The sequence below is a fragment of the Alexandromys fortis genome, unplaced genomic scaffold (assembly GCF_014885135.2).
Source record: "Alexandromys fortis isolate MF-2015 unplaced genomic scaffold, M_Fortis_MF-2015_v1.1 scaffold_28, whole genome shotgun sequence".
NCBI lineage: Eukaryota > Metazoa > Chordata > Mammalia > Rodentia > Cricetidae > Alexandromys > Alexandromys fortis.
The window spans coordinates 6,108,325-6,134,962 of record NW_026067901.1 but is presented as its reverse complement, the minus strand read 5'-3'; the positions used below and the strand labels follow the sequence as shown (position 1 = coordinate 6,134,962).

General features: G+C 38.6%; 1 protein-coding gene across 1 annotated transcript in view; it reads left to right on the top strand.

Annotated features, from left to right (window-relative positions):
* Nucleotides 1–26,638, top strand: part of Cntn1 (contactin 1) — a 271,171-nt gene that overhangs the window by 212,340 nt on the left and 32,193 nt on the right. The window contains exons 16-20 of the mRNA XM_050130990.1: nucleotides 9,692–9,850; nucleotides 11,433–11,582; nucleotides 17,431–17,501; nucleotides 19,164–19,398; nucleotides 23,393–23,496. Coding sequence (XP_049986947.1) covers nucleotides 9,692–9,850; nucleotides 11,433–11,582; nucleotides 17,431–17,501; nucleotides 19,164–19,398; nucleotides 23,393–23,496 — 719 coding nt within the window. The remainder of the gene's footprint in view (nucleotides 1–9,691; nucleotides 9,851–11,432; nucleotides 11,583–17,430; nucleotides 17,502–19,163; nucleotides 19,399–23,392; nucleotides 23,497–26,638) is intronic.

Below are 26,638 nucleotides of genomic sequence, written 5' to 3'. Positions count from 1 at the left end.
CCTCCCAAACATTTAACTTAAATTTTGAGCTCTGTTTTCCTGTAGCTTTTGTTTTGTGTTTACAACACATGATTCACATTGTTTAAAGTCATGAGGCCAAGAAGGTTGATCTGCCGGTGAGAGCGCACACTATTCTTGTAGAGGACTTGCCTTTGATTCACAGCGTCCATGTTAGTGGGCTCTTAACATCTTATTATTCCAATTCTAGGAAATCTGACATCTCTGGTCTCCTCAGATAACATCACTCCTGCACATAACCACACACAGACACGCACATAGTCAGGAATAAAAAAGAATAATTCTTTAAGCATAAGCATTCAAAGTGAGTGAGGCTGATACCTCAGTTGGTAAAGGGATTGATAATCTAAATTCTGTCTCCAGAACATGGATTTAGAAATGCAAGGGTGGTGGATTATGTTTGTTATCTCAGTATCATGGAGTCTCAGAGGTGGGTCTCAGGGGTTCACTAGGAAGCCTGCATACTCCACTTTGTGAGTTTGAGGTCAGTGAGAGAACCTCTCTCAGAATAAAATATGCCCTCTCCACATGCACACCACACACATACAATCTTTTTAAATGTTTCAAATTACAAAGTACAACAATTTCCTATATGCTCTTTACAAACTTTCTGTTATGGGTAGCGCTGCACTATTAATCTCATTTTATCGACAAGAGGAATTTTAGAAAACCTTCTCAACTGTCACAGTATAGCACCACCAGAACCTGGCTGAGGCTGATGTTTCAAATTAAAATATTGAATTCACCTTTCTCTCCTTTATTTTTAATGAACAAATGAACAAATTAGACAATGGACTTTTGAAATGTTAATCTCTATCAATGTTGGGACACATTCTTTATATAAGCTTGATCAAATTGTTCTCCCAAGTGCCACCAATTATTAATAATCCCAAGTTAAGATAAATAGCTCAGTACTAGGTTATTTAAAATGATAATTTCATGAATATCAATCATCACGTTTCCATTCATTTTCCTGAACAAAAGAAGACAAAAGAATCGGCTTTACTGTTGAAAATCATCCATGGGTAATATTGCTTATGTAAAATCCCTCTCAAGCAGAACCATTTTCTTTTGTGGCATTTGCCACATTTAGTTTCAAGAAAGTAATTTCTGTTCTGGGGATGCCATGGGCATGCTCGCTTCTACCTGCCCCCAGCCGCCCTCCCCATACACACACCAGCATACTGGCCCTGACTCTAGTAAAACAGAGATCTCCCATTGCTTCCTAGGCATACAAAGGACAGGGAGGACACCTGGACAACGCTGTTACCTGCTCACAATGTGTGACGCTGCAATGACTAGCTTAATGCTTTGGATCCCCTCACTCTATTAACTGTCTCTGGGATTAAGCATATTGTACTGCGAGGAAAAGAAGGTGTGTTTAAAAGTTGGAGAAATGAGTCTAGAATTTCTCTTGATGTCTACAAAGGCAGCCGTTTCACTTCTGGTGTCCTCCACTTTCTCTCAAAGTGATTTCATGACCCCACTGTGTGAAGTCCACTTTAGTGCTGTGGTCTCTCATTAGGTAAGAACAGGAAGACAGTTCTGACACTTTTCCCTGTCAGAGAGCTTTTCCATTATGAGGATTTACTGTATTTCATTCTCACAGGTAATTGCAAATTCGAACAGAAATCCCAAATTACTCTTTCCCAAGAAATAAATGGTTTCGGTTGTTAATTACCTAGTGCTTTCTGTCAGCAGTAGTCACACTGTGGCTCAGGACAGCCTGAAGACATAGAGGACATTTGTAAACATGTTCGTCAGTTCATTCCTGGAGCAGCACCCTAGTGTTCCAAAGGGAACGGGAATTCTCAAGAGAGTAACCATATTGCAGGGAAAACTTGAAATCCACATAGTTCTTAGTAAATGCACCTAGTTGTAAGATGTGTATTATTTTTAGAAAAAAACATATAATCCTTATGAAAATGCACCGGCACAAACTTCCTGAAGGATGAGTGTGGGATGGGGAGGAGACGGGAGAAGAGCAGGTGTCCTGATAAGGTCAGGTAGAGAAATCGTGCTCGGGTCTTCTATTGCACTACATCTTTGACAGCCAAAATAAAACAGCGAATAATGTGCTGGGTATATTTTTCCTTCTACAAAAGTTACAGGAAAGGTTTCAAGTGTTTCCTCCATCAGGAAATGGTAAATGTGTACAGAGATTCATATACTTACCTTCTTGCAAGCATCATGCAATATATGCACGTGGTGCATGGTAGCCCGTAAATACATAGATTTTTACAGATTGGGTATAATAATGGATAAAGTGTGCACATCTTCTGAATTCCCAATACTTAGTAAGAATGTGCTTGTGGCAAACCAGAGGACAGGAGGCCTCTGAATATGGAAGAGTTTGGGTTCTGAGGACCTAAAGAATATGCCTCTAAGTAGCAGCTCCCAGCGTTCCTAGTGTCTCTCAAGGAGACAGCTTTATCTCCATTTCAAGAATTTCTCCAAGTTTGGAGACTGTTGTCAATTTAAACCATTAGGTTCCTCTGGGGTCTTGGCTTTAAACAACCTACAAGAACACAAAGGCATCTTAATGTGGAGGATAGGCCCTATGTGACTGGCTCCAGCCCCTCTCTCTCTACACTCTTCACCTCAAATCGCAGAGAAGCAACTCTGCAATGGTACAAACTGCCAAAGCCTTTTTCTAATTATATAGTTTCATTAACACATAACACAGCTTGGTATTCAGTGATGGGAAGGTTCTGGCCTTCAGCATCAGGCAAACAGGTATTAGTATTCATTGCTTCCACTGAGAACAAGAGGTCTCAGGCTACCCAATCAGTGAGCATCTGGTGCTAAATTTACAAAGGGAATACTAGTATACATATTTATGAATATTTTTTTCTTAGAATTTGAATCTAAAAATCTTTCTTTCTTCTTTCTTTTTCTTTTGTAATTACAAGTCTTCAGCACATATTGGTTAGTAAGTAGACCTGAACTGGACAGAATGAAATTTAGAATCCAGAAATTCCAACTTTCTTTACTCCTTTTTCTTTCTTTCATTTTTTTTTTTCATTTCCTTCTGTTATCTTTCTTTAGGTGGGGGGAGTTGCGTGTAAGTTCTGGCTTTTGCCAGCAGGTTCTAGTTACAACTCTTGTGCTTACCAACTTCAGTTAATGCTGACGGGGAAAGGAGGGTCCCTGGATCAATGCCCACGGTGTCAGCTTCTCTCCTTTGGGCAACATCTTTGATAGTTAGGTAGCTCTTTATTCATGCTTTCCACTGTCAAGGACACATGGCAAGTCCCAAAGCGGGTGACTTCCTGCCCAAATTGGGCATCTGGACATCCCCTTCAGCATTGATCTTTCCTCTTGCAGGTAAAAAGAGAAAAGACGGCGAGAAAAACATGGTGGACCCCTTTCTCCCCGTCTGTGCCAGCCTGCCTCCAACCTGGTGATCTGGACACTCACCTGTTGTGTGAAAGTCCCCCATCCCCCAAACCTAAAAAAAAAAAAAAGTGCCAAACTAGATTTGACTAATTAACCCAACCTTGTAGCTTTTGCCATTCCATTGCCCACCCTAGTTTGTAGAGGATGTTTGAGAGTTAACATGCTTTGAAGTGAGATGTTTTAAAATACTGGATTAGCTTCACTAACACCTGAAAGCAACGCCTAGCTTACTAACCGAAGGCATCGTATACTAGCCCAGCAAAAGTCCCATTTTTCCTATCCCGTTTTTCTTTGATATTATCCATCTCTGAAGTTAGCCCATTACCCCCAAAAGTTAAGAAGAACTGATGGCATATAAAAAGGGGAGCATTGCTGCTACTCGAGCTGTTTAATTTATTACAGCAGGTAATGAAGTGTTGCTGTGCGATTCACCAATCACTTTCATTGGAGGGCAAGCTGGGTGGGGCCACACTACTAGTGACTTTCTTATCTAACTCTGTCTTCCACACTTTGGAGGAACAGTTAGAAAACAGCTATCAGCCAGGGATCACGACCTTCAGGAGTCTGGGAGCAACGTCTGTGTTTGGGAAGAGAACATGGTCAGTGTATAGGGTGAGATTCACAGGAAGATGGCGACTTCTTCAACAGCATGCTTTCACGTTAAATTGTCATCACTCCTACCGTGATCCGTCTCGGCTTTCTCCTTCAGGGGGAAGGTTGGGGTTTGTATGATGATTGAGCTGAAGTGAAGATTGAAACTGGATGTGCAATTCTTCATAGGACTGCTTGCATTTAATTCTTCTGTTTTCTCTATTTGAAGAGAAACCAAACTTAAACTTAAAATTCTTAATGTTTTTCCAAGAAGTAACTTTACCCTTCTTAGATAGTTTTATGTCTAGCAATGAGATATTATTTAATCCTTTCATTTAGTGATTTGTGTCCCCAGCAACTTCTTCTGTGGTTGGAAAAGCGCAGGAACCATTTGAGGGATGTGTATATTGCTCTTGGACAATTACAGTGGGTGGCTACGCTGCCAATGATTTTTAGAGGCCAAGGATCTTGGGATCTCTTATATACGTCCTTTATATCTTCTAGATGTGCTTGGCATAAAGAACTACCTACATAATTTTTTTACTAAATATTTAAAATCATTTTGAGGGTTTTGTCTGTTTGTCTATAAACATCACCACGGAAACACATGTGAGTCTCTACGTAGGGCATTTTCTTATGTAGTCTGTATCTGAGGTTATACCTCCAAGACCAGATAAGAAAACAAAGACTGAAAATTCAGAAAGAAATCTCACGAAAGGAAAGGGTTTGCTCATGTTTCGACAAGGTTTCTTGGCTTCATTAACTTCCTCTTGCCTCCATTTTATTTCTAACAGGGGTAGAAGTTCTTTTTTTTTAATCAATGTCAGAGGATGTTCAGTATTTATTTCTGTCCTATTGCTGCTAAAACTTGAACAGCTGCATGACACACTGATTTGATTTTATAGCGTTACAAACTGCCATTATCCTCACAAATTTTCTGGTGTTAGCAAGCCAGTTGTAATGAAGGGTCTTCTATTTGGTAAAGGAGAAGCTTTTGGCCAGCTAACATTTACATATTTTCTTCTCTATTGACCAGTTTTATTTTGAGATTGTTTTAATCAAATAAAAGATGATGGTTTTGATGATTTTTTTCAGCCTCTTCAAACTTTTCATCTGACTGCATCACTTTGGTAAAAATTAACAATGGATACAGAATATGTTCTGTAATGCGGTGTCTTGTTTTGTTGTTGTTGCTTTGTTTTGTTGTTTCATTTTCTTTTTAATTACAAACTGGCCACTTTTCAGAGGAAAGAGAATGCCCGTACTGGAGCCATGTTTATTTAAAAAATAGGTGATATAACACAGGCTCTTTGGAAATGTTTAGCGGGCAGCATTAGAAAGCCCTTCACATTGCAGACATGTGCTCTGAGATTTCTAATTGACATTCCCCAATTTAGTGCTAGGAAAGTTTGTCACCTATTATGACTACATTCTGTCTGACTGCTCAAGTGGTTCAGGCAATCGTCTTTCCAGACCGGAATTCTTTTATAAAATACACTAATACCAGCTGTGAGGAGCACTGAGCACTGGTTCTTTCCTCATCTACCAGGAGTCAATGATTTAATAATAAAATTGTTAAGGTCCAAGAGTAAATTAGTGAAAGAAACTATGGCTGTGACAGATGGGAGACTCTCTGCCACCTCCTGGATAATTTACAGTTCTATATTCCTTCACTGGGTAACAGACCCGACACCAGCTTCAGTTGTCATTTGTGGGCTCCCCAGTGCCTGTGGGAAGGAGGCTGGTAACTAGCTGTGCTTTATCCTACAAGGATGTAAGGTGATGGCTCAGAGCATCCTCTGTCAACAGTCTCAGAGGATACGAAAGCAGGAGAGAAAGAACATGTGGCTGGCAAACAGAAAGGGTGGAGCTGGTGGTATAACAGGAAGAGCAGTATATGTCCCTGCCTCTATCTGTGTAGTGCAGCAAGATACTCCTAGCCAAGCACAAGACTGTCCTGGCACCATCTGGCTGGATCAAGAAACAGAGATCAGCCTGTCTATAGAGATGTGACATGAGCTCAGAACTGTGCAGTGCAGAAGACCCGGAGAGACTGTGAGGTGGCTGAAGTCGGAGAGGGGTGAAAACCAGAAAACTGCTTTCACCAACTTTATTCGCTTCTCCATCTCTTTCTTGCCATTTTCCTCCTTCCTCACTTCACTTCTTTTTTTTTCCTACTGTTTTCATTTCTCAAGTATTTAATGGTGGTAAGAAAAATTAATAACTTGACTTTGCTAGGGCTAGTCACAAAAATATGTGCTTATCTTCTTCTGGATGAGGATGTCCTAAGAAATGCTGACTACATGGCAAATGCTGAAAATATTTGCCCTGGCTATTGCTTGTGCAGTTCCTGATGTCAGTTCTTCCCATAAGGATTTATTGAGGGTATACAGTGACGAGAGGAAAGAAAGAAGAGGAGAAAGGAAGGAAGGAAGGAAGGAAGGAAGGAAGGAAGGAAGGAAGGAAGGAAGGAAGGAAGGAATAAAGGAAGGAAGAAAGGAAGAAAGGAAGGAAGGAAGGAAAGGACCTTAAAGTCACAATTGTGTGTAACCCCAGTGCCTCCACATCCCTTTGACAAGAGGCTCAGGAGTGGGCTCTGCTTATTGGGTGCCTTCTTTTGTTCTAGGTTAAGCAGTTTCTTTGTCTCGTTTTCTACCACAGCGCTGTCATTTGGGGAAAAAGTTAAAATAACCAACCAAGGAACATTAACATCCACTGCCGCAAACTCTCCTGTGGGAAGAACAGCAGCCTGGCCTGGGGTCAGCTCAGGCCATCTAGAATCCCATGCTCCACAGTAGCTGTGCAGTCTGGATTTTCCCTCTCTTCCATCAAATGCCACAGAAAACACGTCATTTGCTGGGGTCCCTGCTGCTTTCCAATGATAAATTAGCAGCTCTTGTTAAGAGTAATCACTGCTTCCCAGAGCCGTAACTCCTAGAAAGCTTGCAGCAATAACGACAGCTGACGTGTGCAAAGGGTCTGAGGGACTAGGCCTGCCTGGAACCCAATTCTTTAAGCTTGCTGTTTTAGTCACAATGACAATCTGATGATGAACTCACATGACTCCCGCTTCACATTTGAGAAAGCAAGAACCCCTGAGCTTAAAAGCCCTGACCACATTAAATTAGCATATGAATTTTAAAGACATGCTTATTTTGAACTGTCAAATTCCAGCTTTTTAATATTATGATGTTTTTCCTTCTGGGTGGAATTTTTATCTTGGAGACAAATACAAGAAATAACTAGGTGAGAGCCTAGAGAGATGGCACAGCCACTAAAGGCTAAGGCTCAGAATAAGAGGTTATGAAGCAGAAAGTCTATTTTATATTAGATGAAAGATTGCAAAGAATATTTTCACATAAGGGTTTTTGGGGCGCTGGCCACTCCTTTCAACCACTCCCCCAGTTCCACCTCCCGGTAATACAGCCTCTCAGTGTTGGTGTGTTAATGAAGAGTGTGTTTACTATAAGGACTGCAGCTGTGATCACTTCATCCATATGGTCACCAATGGACCCTAACAAACCAGGCATGCTTTCAAGATCAACATTAAAAAACAACCACCATATATTTGTTCAGTAATTGTTTTTCGGACACTGAGCAACTCAACACACTTATGATGCACACATTGCTCCTAACAAATATACTGACATATCCATCATCATCCATTCTCTGTGCGATATTGCTCACCGGAAACCCCAAGAATTCTAGAGAAAAACAGCAGGGAAAGGATGTGCACATGAGCAGGTAGATGCTAACCTGAGAGTTCCTTTAGTTCCTTGTAACATTGCTATACTCTAATGCTCAGCAGAGTTGTAATAAATCATAAAAACTTATGCTCCTTTAAAAAGACTGCTTCTCTCCTCTTTTATCTTGCTATTCTAGTTTAATTCTCTGAAATGCTATGCTCAGTACTTGATTTTCCCAAAAGTCTCATTCACAAATTGTCTTATGTTTCAGTTTGGTTTTTATACATAAAAAAGTGCTGTATTTTCTTTGAATAGCAAGTGTGCTTTATATTATGTACATATCTGTATTTGATTGTTTAACGTTAGATATAAGCACACTCATAGATGATGAATTTTAAAATCTCGTTTACCTTTATTGTGTTCATATATATCATTCTAAGGAATAAAAGTTACTGCCAGCAACAGGGAGTGTCTTGTGTTTATTGACACACAAATACTTCCTCCTCGAGATTGGCAAAGGTGTGAGATGTTGCCTGTCCCCCAGAAAAACAAATCACAAATACAACGACAGCCACGGAGGCTGCATACTCACTTGATATAGCATAAGGGAGGCAATAGCAGCGGGATAACGACAGACATGTGCTTCAGTACAACTCACTATTAAAACAAGTGCAACTTAACAAAATAGTTGATTGCTGTATTTGATAGGCACAATTCAGTTATAGACGCCTTTGTGTTACAGAGAGAGTTAAGTGGAGGCATTTTCTGAATTTCTGCACTCGATGTCTTTTAACCAAAATGATTTAGCAGCACATAATGGCTGTAGTTTATTACTTAAAATATCTCCTGTGGCCCTCAGTTTTAAGAAGGGAACAAAAATCAAGACCTGAAATAAAAGAACTTGACCCATTCCCTGGCATTTGCCAACTTAACTCTACTTAGTGCTTTGCTGGTCAGCTTGTTCTTTTCAAGCTAAAGAGCCATGGAAACCCTTAAGACCTATCCATTTCAGCCTGGTGCAGTCGGTTTGCAGAATAAAAAGGTAGCATATTTTCTATAGAGTGATGTACCTATGGAAACCTATCTTAACACTGATTTATGTTCAACAACCTTGGAGTCTTGTGTTCTAAGACTTGTCAACATCTGATGTGATATTTTCAGAGTAGATGTTAAGTAGAGAGTTATCTTCACTATTTCATTTAAGTAGACAAATCTCTCTCAATGTAATTTATCTTTATTGTTTTGACTAATAAGAAATTTAATAGCCAAAACCATATATAAAATGATTCTCAGAAATCCAAGTAAAATAGATTGAATACATTATCATTATGATTAATGTTATGGCATATAGGTTGTAGTAAGATGTTTAATTTTTTCTTGAGAGAGAGAATGGAACACTGGTTCAAATATTCTTATATTTGAATTAAATATGGGATTCATGCATCTAATAGGCATTCATTAAAGCTCAACATGCTCTAATTTGTATTGGTTTTGCTGAAGCCAGCTATATTTTCTGTATCAAACAATTTCACTTGTATCATCAGTAAAGTGTTGGATTTTTTAATTTGTATTTTTTAAAAGAAATAGTTATTCAGGGACACAAGCACTCATCTGGAGGTCAAAGGATAACTCCATGTGTCTGGGGGTCAGGGGACAACTTTTTGGGAGTCAGTTCTCTTTTTCCACCATGTGGATCCTGGAGATTGAACTCAGGTCTTAAGGCTTGGTGACAAACGCCTTTACAGGCTGAGTAAGTGTTGGTCCACTGCTGTTTTAACGGCAACATTTACTGCCTTCCTTACAAAGGGACACATGGAATTATTGTGTGCCAACACAGGATGTGCTATCACGACTTTTTGTCTACATTTGAGAAAGAGCAACAACCAACACAAACCACACTGATTAGAAGAACTTCAGGGAAGCCCTTGGTGTATCCCCATGCGTGTTTACTTCCCTAACTGACACTCACTGTGTTCTTACCCACATTTTCATCCCAGGCCCCCCAGGCCCTCCAGGTGGCCTGAGAATAGAAGACATTAGAGCTACCTCTGTGGCACTGACTTGGAGCCGAGGTTCAGACAATCACAGTCCTATCTCTAAATACACTATCCAGACCAAGACCATTCTCTCAGATGATTGGAAAGATGCCAAGACAGGTAAGTTTGTGTGTCTAATTAGTCTGTTCATGTTTCCACCTGAATTTCTCTTGGAGAGGGGGTGGTGCCGCTTGTTGGTTCCTGCCACTTAGCCCCGAAATAATCACACAGAAACTGTATTAATTAAACCACTGTTTGGCCCATCAGCTCTACCTTCTTATTGGCTAACTCTTACATAATAATTTAACCCATTTCTATTGATCTGTGTGTTGCCACATGGCAGTGGCTTACCTGCAAAATTTCAGCATGTCTGACTCTGGCAGTGGCTCCATGGCTTCTCTCTGACTCTGCCCTTCTTTCTCCCAATGTACAGCCTAGCTTTCCCCACCTTGTTCTGTTCCCCTATACCTCTGCTATAGGCCCAAAGCAGTTCCTTTATTCATTAACTAATAAAAGCAACACACAGACAGAAGGCCCTCCCGCACCAAATTTCCTTCTTTGTCCCCTTTTAATTTTAATTTTTTCCTCCCTCCTAGTCTTCCTAAAGTCCCCTTTCTCCTCTGACGTCCTCACTTGCTCAAATTGATGGTCTTTTTTCTTTTATTACTGTGGTTACACACACACACATAAATGCATAAATATATAAATGCAAGCTTCTAAGTTTGTTTAGTCTTTCCTGTATGTGTATGATTTCAGAAAGTCAAAAATATATGTTCAATCTTTTAAACAAAGTTCTGGCAAGATGATAGGAAAATTGACAAAATTGGTATTAAAAAGAAAAAAATTAGACATGGTGAAACCCAAACTAGCCTTGGTTATGCATGTTAGTATAAAGGTAAAAACTGGACATTGAACACCACCTCCTCAAAGGCTGTGTTTTAGACACAGAATATGCGTAAACAGATGACAGTTCCCTCCAAATAACGACATAATGAGTCCCAGGCAAGCTTAAAGAACAATTCTCCCACTATTATACAGGTATTTACATATACGTGTTTGTAAGGTAATGACTAAAGTCACGTAGAAATGTTTGAAACAAGCTTAAACTAAGATATAGACCTGCCTTGGTTGTGTATTTTTATCATATCTCAAATAAGCAAGCAGATATCATATCTTAATAATGATTTATAATTTCCCTTGAGTGGCCTGATTGCTGAGAACTTATTATAGCCATATAAGCTTAGCTCCAAGATGGTGTAAGTCTACAAAACCTACAAGCAATAGGAGTCACACTGTAATTTTTAATTTGAGCAGAAAATCATTTGTTGCCTATGCACCACACTAGTGGAAGTTCATCTAATTTCTGCCTTAGGAAACCACCCTTGCTTTTGTTCCAAGGGAATGGCTCTTTTCTACTCAAGGGGAAGTCCATGGATTAGCAGCAAGTCTGGAACTAGGAGCTTGGCAGAGATTTAGGGTTCCAGCCCCCACTCAGGGTTTCTAGACAGGCAAATTTCACTGACCTGTGTCACTTTCTCTAGTTTGTAATCAATCTCTTCTCTCTCACTCTTCTCTAGCTCCTTTCAACTCAGCATTTGTCATTGATAGATGTTTTATGCCAACCCATTGTATATGTGTCACCTCTAGATACAAAAATAACTTAGTCAACTACTAATCTCTATTTTATGTTGATTCTATTTAGATCCCCCAATCATCGAAGGAAACATGGAGGCAGCAAAAGCAGTGGATTTGATCCCGTGGATGGAGTATGAATTTCGAGTGGTCGCAACCAATACTTTAGGTACAGGAGAACCCAGCATACCTTCAAACAGGATCAGAACAGATGGCGCTGGTATGTACAAGAACCTTTGTAAATTCCATAAGCTTTGTAAATTCCATACCCCTTTAATATACTAGAATGCAGTGGTAAATATTTTCTATCATCAGTGGTTCATCTAAAAATGTGTGTGTAGCCCCAAACAACAAAATAACTACCAAAATATTATTGTAGGAGATACATTAATTATATAAAAATTATAAACTTCACTTTTCTCAGCACATTCCACTAGAAACTATTCAAATAAAGTTTGTATGTAGAATATACAATTTTTAATGTAAATTGTGAATCTTCACCAGGAAGACACTGGATTAAATAAGTTCAGTGATTTGGGAGATTCAACATGTTTGTGTACCACAAAAACATTTATAGCTGAATACCCATTTGACTGGCATATATGGACAGGGGTTACAGGGCAGGAAGGATCTGGAGACCAGGGAGTTGGTAAAGGTTCATGGGGTCATAGCACTGAAGAGTCATGACATAAGACACAGGGTACATACTCTGAACTTCAGGCTTTATTCTAACTAGGTTCTCATAGCAGCTAAGCCAATTCTGATTTACATTTTTATACTAAATACCCATTCCATTTAAATACCCTTTATTTTTAACAAATACTCCATTCTTTCTTTATCTCATGTTTCTAAGGTAAAATGTTGTTCTGATTCTGACAATATTTCTTCTTTTTATTAGTCCCTGTCTATCAAAAAAATTGGGGGCGGTTCAGTTCACATATTTTAACTTTCCTTGCCAAAAATCATGGTTTTATTTGAGTTAAAGATTTTAAAAAGATGATTGACTGCCATTAAAATTCTATGGTGGTTCCTTAATATCACTTACTCCTATTTTTGGCTGCCCCAGTTCCTTGACCTGATTTCCAAATAGAACTGTAAGTTTTAATATCATGGAGATGGCTATAATGAATTACCTTCCAAAGTTCTATGTAGCTCTACACAGCTGATCAGATGAACATGAGAGAGGCAAAATGAAGAAAATATCATTGAAATCCAGGATTTGTTTTGGAAAGCGTATCCCAGTACTAATGGCTTGGATCCTTTCAGAGAGTTGATTTAAGTCAAGGCTCATATTTGTAAGTTTAAACTTCCAATCCAGGTGCCTCTTCCAAGTCACTGAGCTATGTCTTTAAGACAGCTTTTCAAGCAGAACTCTGAACACTCATCTACTTTTATGAACTTGGATTAAAGTCTTTTACCTGAAATGAGAAAGTAAATGTCACCAGAAGTTTTTTGTTTTAGTTTAGTTCCCTGCAACATGACCTGGAACATTCTGTTTTCTCTACACCACAGAAGTTTCATTAGGAGGAAGGTGTGATCCAAGTTGAAATGTATGAGACACAGACACCACATAGCCAGCCAGGTCTTGGGTTTGCTTATTTATTGCTGCCTCAGATGCCACCTATGTTGCGGTGGTGGCCTCTGTGTGATGATCTGAAAAACAAAGGAAAACAAATGGAGCGTGACTTGACTGGCGGTTTGGACCACAGAATTCCATACCAAGAAATCAAACTTGATTTGTTTGAACAAGCTTTCATTTCAGAGTAAAATTTCAGGAAAATCCCAGTGTTTAAGTTGGGTTAGGTAAATATTCCAATCGTAACATCATACCTGTCTCAAGTTTAGACCATTCGCTCTGCCTTTTTTCCTTCCAGCATACAGCCTACCTTCACCTAGTTCTGTTCTTCCCTGCCATAGGCTCAAAGCAGCTCTTGATTCATTAACTAATAAAAGCAACACACAGACAGAAGGACCTCCCACACCACCTATGTGTTCTCAGATAGACTGCACATTCTCTGGTTGTATTACTTCACCTAATTCTCACAATAACTTTGCCAGATCAACACTATTACTGTTGATATTCCCTTCAATTAGGTGTTTCATATAATGCAGCATATTCTTCATCATGAGACCCTCCTGCCTCACCCTCCTAAGTTGTACAGTTATAGGCATGTTTCACTACGCCTGTGTCATCATTCCAGATTTATAGATGAGTAGGATAAGCTTATACCCGGCCATTGTGATGCAATGTTTAGATTTAAGTCATTCTGGTTCACTCTAATATAGTGGTAGCGCTGGCCATTGATCTGCTGAAACCCTGCCTCATCACTTCAGAGACCTGTGACTCAGTACACATTTTTCTACAGTTACTTAATATTTAAGGACTTGGATAACAGTGAAGGGCACTCTTTAGGTTTGGCTAAGTATATTGTAAGATGTTTTCATGTGAAGAAATAGAAGACATTTGTAATTTGAGAAATACAATTTTGATTTAAAATGTTAACAAATACATCCCCTTTGCTAAGTATCATCACAGGACTTATACCCACATCAATATCTCTGCAGGTGAAGGCAGATTAATTTTGATAGCTTTCATATGTATTTGCCAGTTCAAATCAATTTAATGAGGATATGACATCACAGCCAAGAATGACGCGTAAAACACATAGTTTTATACCTAATGAAATGATTCTACTCCTCTATTTTCATTTTCTCTGTTTTATTTTTTTTTGTTTTCCATCTTTCTTTTTCTTAAATACGTTTAATAGGAGAAGAAACATATTAGTAACAATAGTAGTATAAGAAAATTCCTTATTGTTTTATGGAAATAAGTTTAGCAAATGCACTAGAATGATTATTTCATTTCTCATTAACAAAAAAGAACACTAGAAATCTTTAATCCTTTCACTTCTTTTAAATAACAAAAGACAGTTGGATTGAGGTATCAAGAAAAAAATTTATTGTGCATTATGTTTTCTGCTTATAACCTTTATTTCTGCCAAACTAAACGTCCTCACCTGAGCTGAGTTACTCTTTTATTGTGAGTTCACTGAGGAAGTCACCTAGCTATGTGGCAGCCTCTTTATATTTACAAATATTAGAAACTGTGGTCTTACTGGGTGAGACATAGTGGATTCCAAATCTGTTTGCATTCTCCAATAGGAAACCATCTGTTTAAAATGGGAGCATGTCAGAAGCCTTAGCAGTGTGCTCTACCACCAGACCAGGGTCTCACAAGTTACAAACACTGTATAGTTCATGTGATTTTGCTAGTAGTACTTCATAACTGTATATTAATGATATAATCATATTGTAATCTAAAAGCTAAATGGAACTATTTAAAAAAAGAAGACTCTATACATTGAAAATAGAATATTGAATGTCAATCCCTGGTTTTATAGCCTGACATATGCAATCATATTCAATTTCTTAATTTTCAAATCATAATGAAATTTTGATATTAATTGAAATTTTGATGTTTAAATTTTTGTGTTAGGATGACTATATATGATAAAGCACTAAGGAAAAAATAAGTTGTCAGCATATTATGTATCAAAAGCCAATCTTTAGAAAATATGTTTTTCATATTCAAAATTTCTTACATGCCAGCTGTTATATTGCCAAATAAAGCCCAACGAGATTTTAAATGGAAATTATTTAAATATTAAAATATAAAAGGAAAATTGGAAATATTTTGTTCTTTCATTGCTAAAAATAATTGTGAATTTGACTTGATCTCCAAGTTGGTTTTGGATCTATAAGCTGAAACACACAGGCCCCTTTGTAAATAGAAATAAAATACTCTTTATCCAAAATGCTGGCAAAGGGATGATTTAAAGCATCTTACTTTAAAATTATAAGTATTGTTTATTTACTATTAATAATTTATAATTTTTAAACATTAGTTCAAGTTTGTTTTGATAATTTATGTCTTAAAGAACACTAAGTTTGTTCTCTGTTAAGTTTCCAGAGCCTGAAACGAAACATGCCTGCTAATTTTTATCAAGATTTACTTCCATGGGACCTAGAATTCTGTGGGAAGGAAGGCTTCCTCCTTGAGCAGAACTGAGCATAGAGTGTCAACTGCACTGCTCTCTGAATTAATTTAGACACATTATATGTCAATTCCCTCTGTGGAAATTGCTTCTACCCGGCTGAAGCTAAAAGCAATCAATAAGTCAATAATCTAGGCAAAATATTTTATTAAGAGACACAGTTCTTACCTTTGAGGTTTTCTTGTTTTGAGTTTAACTGCATGAACAGACTGGATAGTCTTTGAAAAGAAAATGAGTCTTAAATTCATCACTTGAAGCATGCTAGAAAGTATTTAACTTATCACAAAATAGAAGATGTTTAGTACAATAGAGACATAGATATTTTTAGTTTTTATAACTTATAAGGATTAAATTGATTATAATGAAAAGCTTTACAAAGAAATGTCTTGGCAAACACACTTGTCCTAAGAAGAGGAATATTTGATTCCGTGCATTTTTATAACAGTTTATTTAATATTACTTTGAAATTATTTCCCTATAATCACTCTACTTGTATTTAGAGAAAAAAAAACTTTGATTTACTGATTTTAGAAAAAAAATGCTTGTTAGATTTTTTCATAGCAAACAGAGATCTAAATTTAGAATATTAGTTATGGGGCTAAGAACATTTACAGATTTTAACATCCTGGCCTGCAAAATATATATAGTACACACACACACACACACACACACACACATATTAACAAGTAAATTACTCTTCACCTCTTAGCATCCTTTTGTGCCCAGTTTCACCCTCTAGTACACAGTGGTGACAACTGAATAATAAATTTGTCTCTTGGGCTTCATATTAATCTCTTCATGAGGAAAAGAGATCGCATAGCTTGATCGATGCATGCATTGTTGTTTCTATGCTGCTGAAGCACATATTTCATCAAGGAACTTATATGACTGACATACACATTTTAAAGATACTTCTTTGAGTCTCAGCTCTTTGTTAGGTTCTGATGCCCCCCGAGTGTCACCTCGTTAGGGATGTTTTGAGATGGGCGTGGCTAGGTCCTGTTGTAAAGAAATTTAGTCCTGGAAGTACTAACACTTCATCTCCTTAGGGTGCGAACAGAGTGGGTGACAGCTCACATGGAGCCAATGCATTTGTGAGGGAACGTACATTTCTTAAGGAGCATTGAGCTTGGCCCGCATTGCTGCTAGTGCTGGGACATGCACGTCTAGTTAGAAGCCAAGCCTATGTATTAAACAAAGGGCAGTGCCTACCCTGGAGGGATTCCAAGGAGAAACAACCAAAAGGATACTGAACTGAGCAGATAAGAGCAATGTGGCTTTTAAAAGAGTGAGAAAGAATGACATCTGGGGCTGGAAGCAGAAACATGGCTACTGTTAAAAAATGATTATGGGGTCAAGTACAAACCAGCTGTGCGTGAGTTTTCTCATGTACATCTGTGTGTGAGTTCTGCCATGCACATCTGTGTGTGAGTTCTTCCATGCACATCTGTGTGTGAGTTCTGCCATGCACATCTGTATGTGAATTCTTCTATGCACATCTGTGTGTGAGTTCTTCCACGCACATCTGTGTGTGAGTTCTGCCATGCACATCTGTGTGAGTTCTCTCATGTACATCTGTGTGTGAGTTCTGCCATGCACATCTGTACTCTGTGTGTGAGCTCTTCCATGCACATCTGTCCTCTGTGTGTGAGTTCTTCCACGCACATCTGTATGTGAGTTCTTCCATGTACATCTGTGTAAGTTCTTCTCTGCACCTCTGTGTGGAAGTTCTTCCATGCAGAACAGTGTGTGAGTTCCTCCATGTTCATCAGTGACAGGAGAGGGTAAGGAAGAGCACATAAAGGACAGTTCTCTCGTGTAGAAACTACATGATGTAGTCTTACAGAGATCGAAGCATGAGGTGAGAGGATGAATGTACACCTCTGCTGCTCCTGCTGCAGCTGACTGTGCTCAGTGGATGAAGAATGCATTGCTTCTGTGCCAAATAAGAACCTCATTCTCAGGAAAGACATTCTTAGCTTCTATTTACTTTTTGCAATTTACTTGTTGCAGCACCAAATGTGGCTCCCTCAGATGTAGGAGGTGGCGGTGGAAGCAACAGAGAGCTGACAATAACATGGGCGGTGAGTACTAACCAGCTGCATGGGAAAGATGATTATCTAGTTTTAAATGCACCCCATTTTTTATTCAAATAAATTGAAAATAAAAAGGAATACTCAACCCATGCAAGAGAATAGCTACTTTATGCACATCAGATTTCCTATCTTTCTGTGCTTGGGAAGCACTTCCTGTGCCAGACAAGACACTGGCTGCCCAGGGAAGTGTTGCTCTAGAAAACACCCAGCTATTTGATCCCACAGGGACTGTGAGCACATGGCATCTTCTAACCTATTATAAGTCTTGTAACCTTTTGCCTGGGTATTAATACACTAAAGATTATGTTCACAAATGGCATCAAATCCGTTTCTAAACAAAACACTGGCTCTGGCTCAAGCCTGACTTCAGTCACTGCTATAATCCATCTTAATCTTCTTAGCAGTTGCCCCAAGGGCTTGACACTAAGAGTCAAGCATTTCACTCAGTTTTCATGACTCAAAGGAAAGCTCTAAGTCAGACTCTGGATTTTCAAAGCAGGGGCTGTGTGAACAGGGAGCGGAATAACAGTCACAGATTGTCTGATTGAGGCTCCTGGCACCTGCGCAGACACGCTCTGTGCAACCCACTCATTCGGTATTCTTAGTATTTGACTGCTGAAGATAATAGTCACAACAAGATGTCAACAATGGTAAGAAAAGTACGAGGTTTTGTCTTTATGACTTTCATGAATTAAAATGATTCATCCAAGAAATGGCTATATGGTGGAAAGTGACTTAACTCCGCTATGTGGCCATTTAAATCAGATCTTCTTCAAGTGAGATTTAGGAAATTTTTTTTACTAGTTTGAAAGCATGTGTGTGTGCTAATATATCCCAACATGTATAAATATTGAACCTACAAAAATTTAAAGAGAAGGGATTAGAACAGAACTCAACACGGTGCTGCCTATACAGTCACAAACCTTGCAAACAACAATTGTCTTCCAGAGAAACCCCGAGTAAATTCCAGGAAAAGAAGCCCTGCTGCAGTGTTCAGAAAGCAGCTGCCCAAAGCCAACCCCTTGCACATGGGAGTGGCTCCGTTCTTCTTCCCAGGCACCTGCTCCTATTCCTCCTAGAAATCACTTCCCGATAGTAACTTCAATGTTCTGGAGTCTGGGTTCACGTTGTGGCCCTTAGATTCCTTAGTCATTCATCCTGCATCTTTTCACCCGTGCTCTAGGTTCTAAGGATGAAGAGGAAAGGAAAATTATGAAACTCCTGTCTTTGTACATTTTAACTTGTAGGAGTTGAGTAGCAGTCGATGAAGAAACTAAATGTGTGGAATTGACTGAGACAGTGTGAAGGGGAAGGAAGGGAAGCCAGGAGGTGGCACATAGGGTACTGCAGATTCTTACAGCGGCAGATTCCATGGGCTGAGAAAATACCGGATGGAAGGTGGTACTTCTCCCACAATGAGGGAGGGAAAAACTAATTGGGAGTGGATGCGATTGGGGTTGTGGTCACATAGGTGCTTAGGGAGCATCATGAACAGCACTCCAGGAATGGCATCGTCTCATGGATGCATATACTTGGGTGCCCTGGCATCTTCATAACTATCTCTAATCCGTCTCTGTATGACTGTCTTCTCATACGATTCTTCCTAGTAACTGTATCACAAACTTATTTGTTATTTGAATTTTTGTCTAGCCCTTGTCAAGAGAATACCATTATGGTAACAATTTCGGTTACATAGTGGCATTTAAGCCATTTGATGGAGAAGAATGGAAGAAAGTGACAGTTACTAACCCAGATACTGGTCGCTATGTCCATAAAGACGAAACCATGACCCCTTCCACTGCGTTCCAAGTAAAAGTGAAGGCATTCAACAACAAAGGGGATGGGCCCTACAGCCTCATCGCTGTCATCAACTCTGCACAAGATGGTAGGTGAACGAGAGACCTGGCCTGCATCAGGGAGGAAAAAAAGCTATGTTGACTACTGGGCTTTCGTTTGTTTTCCTTTAGGCATGGTATGTTAAGCTCTACCAATATTACTGTGCACGCAGCAAGCAAGTATTCTCTTAAGCCAATTTTAAATGTCAGCCTTTCCATGTAAATTACAGAAATGCTGCTAAAAATATTTTAAGTCCTTTTCAGTTTTCTGATTTTGTCCTTGTGAATTAGAACATCGCTCTTGCAATAGTCAGCTGATGAAATCCAGTCTCAGTCCCATGATTATAATTTTGAGGCCTGAATTCTCCAAGTTTGAATAACTACGTGGACTCTATGTTTTTATGTATGTTTTGACATAATGTTATTGTGTATGTGGCTATTTTGCTTACACGTAATGGGCTTCAGATCCCGTGGAAATGTGATTGCAGATGGTGGTACGACACTGTGTGGGAGTCAAATCTGGCTCCTCTGAAGGCCAGTGAGTGCTTATAATTACTGAGCCATCTCTCCAGTCCATGAGTCTAAGTAGTTCCAAACTCCACTACTAGATAACAGTGTCTGAATTGGCTAGCCCGTACCAAGTGTGGAGTCTTAAAATCATATGCATACAAGTAATAATAAAAAAAATCTCAACAGGTTATATTTATATAGTTAAACAGCAATTAAAGTTTGATAATAGCAATTAAAAAAGTAGAAATCATGAATTTGAGAGAGAGCAAGGTGGTTTATGGGAATGGTTGAGGGAAGAAAGAAAGAGGAAAATGTTGTAATTTAATGTTTTTGGTTAAAAATATACTATATGTAGTATTTGTAAAATTGTCTGGAATTTTACCTTGAATTGTGTCTAATGGCAGCATTTATTACACTTTGTTAGGACAATTAAATATTAGACTCTGCATGTGTGTGTATGTGTGTGTGTGTGTGGTGCACCTGACATGTGGAGGCCATGGGGATCCTTCTGGTGTTCCTCGGGTAACATCTGCCTTGATTTTTGTTTTTTGCTTTTTTTGTTTGTTTGTTTTGATTTTTTAAGACAAGGTCTCTTACTTCTCTAAATTGGTTGCATTCTCTGGCCAAGAATCCCAGGGATCTACCTGCCTTTGCCTTCCAGCTCAGGGGTCACAAGCATGTACCACAATACTTAGCATTTTCCTTTTCTCCATACAGTCTGTGGCTCAAACTAGGATTCTTGCAGGGCTAGACAGCTAGCTGAGCTACTTCCCCAGCCAATTGAAATTTTCTTTAAAGGAGAAAAACTGTCCCTGTGAGGCCTGCTCTTTTCTGAAGAGAGACAGAGGAGAAGTAGATCTGGGGGAGAGGCTAGGTGTGGGGAGGGACTGGGAGGAGAAGAGGGAGGGAAATGTGATTGAGGTGCAATATATGAAAAAGAAAAAGATTAACTAAAAAAAGAGAGAAACATGACTTGTAAGCTATTTGAGGATTGAGCAGCAGTGCAATCACGGCTCTTTGTTTTCTTGGATCTCTCTGTAAACTAAGCATACTTGTTGAGGGCTTTTTGTGTAAATGCAAACAGCAAACAGTATTGGATTAAACATAATTAGGTTGCTTTCTATGATTCCCCATCCAAACTGTGAAGCTCGTTATTTACACATAATTCTACTTAAAAATATGAGGCAGGGCTGGAGAAGGCTCAGGTGGCAAAGCACTTACTGTGTGCACGTGAGGATTTTAGGCAAAGGGAGGAACCACAGTGTGTCAGTGACCTCAGTGCCAGGGAGGTGGAGGCAACAAGAACCATGATGCTCACTGGCCAGCCAGGCTAGCTAAACAAGGGGGCTCCAGGTCCACTGACTCTGTCTAAAACAAAGCAGAGAAGTAGTTGAGGAGGATGTCTGAGGATAATCTCACTTTTACATAATCACACATACATGTATATATGCACCTGTGCACATAACACAAAAGACATGATAGAGCCAGGAAGATCCTGCCCAAGTGCTTCCTGGGCGGGAGGACCAGAGTTTAGCTCTCCAGCACCCATGTGAGAAAAAAAATGTCTTGGTGACTCCTGTTTATAATTCCTGTGCTAAGACAGAGATTGATGGCCAGCTACTCCCTTCTAAGCAGTGTGCTTCACGCTCAGTGAGAGGGGCTGTCCCAAAAGATAAGATTAGAAATGTAGGGGAAGACATCTGGAATTGACCTCTGGCTTCTACACACACACACACACACACACACACAGAGAGAGAGAGAGAGAGAGAGAGAGAGAGAGAGAGAGAGAGAGAGAGAGAACATGTAAAAAATACGCATCCCTATTATTGTCTCCTTATTCATATGTACTCTGCCAATAATTATGAATGGAAAAGACATGGAGATTCCATGCGTATTTTTGGTGCATGAAGGAGTAACACTAAAGAAAGAATTCAAAAACTAAAGTATTGCACATTTTTCACTTGTCCTTTTAGGAGAAAGAATCCAATATTTTAGGCTGCCTGGTTTACACGTTGTGTTATTTTGAGACAAAATTTCATCGACTGTGCAACCCCTGCTGGCCTTAAGATCTCAGAAATCCTTCTGCCTCAGCCTTCTATAATCACAACTGTGTACCAATCAATGAGAATTTTTAACATGTATTCCTTATTAGTTTATTTTTTCTAAAAATGTAATGTATTTCAAATTATCTTATGCTATCTTTAAAACAAGCATGGTATTTTACATATAAAATACTACATTAAAACACAGATATAGAAGGTCGTCATCTGAGTAATTTGTCTCGACTAAGCAAACTAAATTCCTCCAGATAATAAAGGGTAAAAAAAATAAATTCAAAACCAGATAATAAGTATGCCCAGAGGCATGTTCTATTCCCTGTATGTGTTGTCAGCTTGGGGATGAAAACAAGATTTTTATCTTACAGATAAAAAAGGAGTTAGAGTTATTTCAATTGTTTTTCTGTCCGGGATTCATTTTGTTCTACTGCTTTATTTTATGTTATGATGTTATGTTCATATTTTCAGTCATGGCTTTTTTATTTAATCATATTTCTTTTTTGAACACTTCATGAGTCTCCTAAAACCTGCACTGCTATAACTTGTGTATGTTGTCAGTCTTTCTTGTGCTAAGATGTCAGTAATGTCACTACTAGTTTACTTTGGCTGGGAGAGGTAGCTCCTCACATGTGGGACATGATTTTTACATTAAATAGGATTATGTCTTTTTAATAAAAGACAGTAAAAATTGATGACCCTGCTTCAAGGAGTCTGTAGTTCTTTGTGTAAATCTCACCAGGGATGTGATTTGTTTTTTGAGAGGAAGAAACCTTTGATACATATTTGACTTGATGCCCATTTGAAAGGTTAGACATGGAAAGGCTCTCTAGAGCCCAAGAAACAGGGATGTCACAACTTGTCTCAAGGATCTTGGGCTGTCTGATACTTTTAATTTAAACATGAGAGGGAAATTTTATTAATAGTTCCATGTACTGGTCATTTATATAAATGGCAATAAGACAATTAATTTTCACAAATGCCTTTCTATACTAAATACTAATTTTCCCATTTTTGGCAAGTAAAACTGTTGAACTATGTCATTAAATTTAATTTGTATCAAAAGGTTATATGGAACAAACAAGTTGGGAGTGTTTCTAAAAGTGCAGTCACTGCTTGTGGACATCCTGAGACCTCTGATGTTTCCTGTTTTGTTAAAGTGCATGTGTCTGTGCGTGAATGTTTGTGTGTGTGCTTGCGCACGTGTGTGTACACACATGTGTATATGTCTGTGTGTGTTGCAAGTGCACATGTGTTTATGTGTATGTGTGTACATATATCATCATGCATGCATGTGAATATGGATGTGTACTTATCAACACTTAAAATAAAGACCCTAGAGACGGATAAACAGGAAGATTATTAAAACTGTTTACAAGATGTTAAGTTATAGTTCTATTTCATTCCTATACAAAAGAACTTTATTTGAACTTTTAATGTAAACTTCTGACAGAAAAGTAACATTCTGATCTAATGTTAGCTCCCAGCGAAGCCCCCACAGAAGTAGGGGTGAAAGTGCTGTCGTCTTCAGAGATATCTGTTCATTGGAAGCATGTTCTAGAGAAAATCGTGGAAAACTATCAGGTAAGTCAAGTATGTTTTAATCAAAAAAGTGTTTTTATTCATAAATATATAAGTTTTTATAATATGCTTAGTATTTCAATATCTCGTGTCCCATTGGTGAATTCGGTTTTGAACAACCTGTTCTCTCTGTTTAGTGGTTTGGGCATCTACATGCAAGCTGTAAGGAATAAGAGATTACCTTGATTTGATGATTGCACACCATAATTATGTACTCACTGAACATCATGGTATAGATGAAAGTTTCTGTCCTGCCTGGTCCTGCAGCCATTCAGACCCAAAGAAACACACAGTGTTTTGTATTAATAATAAACTGTTCAGCCTGTTAGTTCAAGCTTAATATTAACTAGCTCTTACGATTTAAATTAACCCATAATTTTTATCTATATTTTGCCACATGGCTTGGTACCTTTTCTTAGTGCAACACTTTCATCTTGCTTTGTCTGCATCTGTCTGCATGGTGACTGCAGGCTGAGGTTTTTTTATCTTTCCGGAATTCTCCTAGTCTGGTCACCCTACGTATACTTGCTGCCTGGCTTCTAGCCAATCAGTCTTTTATTAAACCAATACAAGTGATACATCTTTACATGGTAAAACAGCATTATCCCATAATACTTAATATTCCCCCCCCTTTTTTTTTTCTTTTCAAATCCAGTCCCTGAATCTAATCTACTTTGTGTAGCCTTTTTTTCCTGGCCATTATTCATAGCAACTTGTAATCAACACTCAAAACAAAGGCAAACATCTATAATTCATTTTTTTTTTTTTTGCAAATGTGGGCATAGTTTTCTAGGCTACTTCCTGTTGATTGGGGTATGATAATCTTATGGAGACCCAAATAAAACTTAGGATCATGATCAATCCCTGACTGGAATATTCTGTGAGGCTGGATCATCTCAGCCAGGAGTCTTGAAGCTGTTCTAGATGTATAACTCAGAGAATACTACAACAGAGGTGCTTAAAACATTGGATCATCTGGGATATCTACTCCTATCAGAGATTTTTCAGGGGGTCTTCCTCCATCAAACCTTACTTTACTTAACCCAGAATGAGCCCACAGCACCTCATTTCCTGTGGAAACAAAAGCAAAACCTCTTCTCCAAAGTAACATAACTTTTGACTTTAATTTCGAAGTCAAGGCATTTTCAAAATATCTAGGTTGGATTAATCCAGCAGCATTTATAATCAAATGTCTTTTAGCAGCTGTTGCTCCTTCCTCAGAAGTCAAGCAATTCAAAGACAACACAATAACATACAGTATCCAGACTCTCTGTGTATTTTCTACCTTTACATGGCTTTTTCTTCTCACTGTATTTCTTTTATTTTTATTTTTATTTTTTAATTTCTGATTTTTTGAGACATCCCTGCTCTGTGTCATGGGCCTTTAGAGGTGACTATGATAATGCTAACGAAGATGTTGGTGGTGAGAAAGGGGACGAGGAACTTGAAAAACAGGAGGAGAATAAGAAAGAGGAGGAGGATAGTCACAGATCAAGGATTAATACATTTGTTAAGCACATAATAAAGTTCATTGTATTGAATTTGCACATCAAATGTCTGATTAATAATTTCCACAACTAGGTTTCAATCTGGGCCTTGTCTGCCCTGAGAACAAATGATTTACAATGTATGAATTAAATCTTAGAATTAATCTATTTGTTCTTTCTTAAAAAGTCTTTTAGATTCTCATTTAGAACCTTGACTATCAAACAGACAAGCAGAGAAGCTTAAAAAAGAGAAGGAAGTGCTACTTATTCCTCCTATAAGAAAACATTCCTGTGAATATTTGGGGTGAGGTAGACTGGCAATGATATGATTATTGTTTTGATTTTAAAATGGAGAAGCCAATGTAACATAGATAGTCATGAAAACCAGGCCCTTCCCTCCCTAAAACATATGATGGATCTGAGTTTTAAAGATACAAACACAAAAGCATCATAATTAAAAGTGAGAAATAAAATATAATGGTAAGGAAATTTTACATTTTGCATGCTTAGGCCCAAGTCAAGGTTAAATTCTTGATATATGAAATAAGCACGACAGGGAGTTGAGTCTAAAAATTAATCGTGTGTGTGTGTGTGTGTGTGTGTGTGTGTGTGTGTGTGTGTGAGAGAGAGAGAGAGAGAGAGAGAGAGAGAGAGAGAGAGACTTTAAAATGTGTCTTGGAAGGTTTAAAAGTCACTCCCCTCTTCTTTATAAAAGAGTTCCCACTTCCAGTCTTAACCTACAATTTTCCTATGATGTGGCTGATCCCCTGAAGTTCTTATCAATGGTGTTTTGACATGAGCCCCTAATCAGGAGTCTACAAAAGACTTACTTTGTTCACTCAACAGAAGAATATTTGCTAAGATAATTTAGTGAAAATAAGCCAAATAGGCTATGATTGCAAAACTCCTTTAGCTGTGTTGTTATGCATACAGTCTTTGTAGGGGATTTACAATGCAGAGGACACAGTAGGTTTCAGGGGCACCTATTAGCTGAGCATATAGTGATCTTAAGGGAGACATCGACTGTCTTCCTTTGAAGAAACCACCTGTCTTAGTCAGCATCTCTGACACCAAGGTATGGGAAAAGGTGAAATTTTGTTATATTTTGTTTACTTAGTTTAACATTTCTCTAGGGAATGGTTGGGAAGAACTGTCAAAGTTATTAGATAGAGGGGTGTTCTGTGTTAATGGAAAACATGGCAGACAGCCAGCAGTCCACCCTAGAGACTTTTAAACTTGCTATCTGTGGCTCAGAATGGCTCTGCTTTGGAGGGAAGACCAGTCTTTCTTCCACTCTTCACACTGATTAAAGACAGCCACAGGCACCACCTGAAACCTACTACCAGTACCTGCTGAGCGAGATTTACACTGGACAAGCTCAATGCAGATACATCGTTGTTGCCCAGAGCAGAGGACATGCTGTCTTGCATTCACTGGAAACTGTCTGCAGCCTGCTTAGAGTAGGTTGTCTGTACCAAAAGCCAAAATAAAAAAATATAAGATTTGTTTATTTTTATCTTCTGTGTGTGTGGGTTTTGCATGCATGTGGGCAGTGCCCACTGAGTCAGAAAGGGACACCATATCACCCTGAAAATGAAGTTACAGACTGTTGTAAACCACCACTTGGATATGGGAAGCTAAACTCAGGTCTTCTGCAA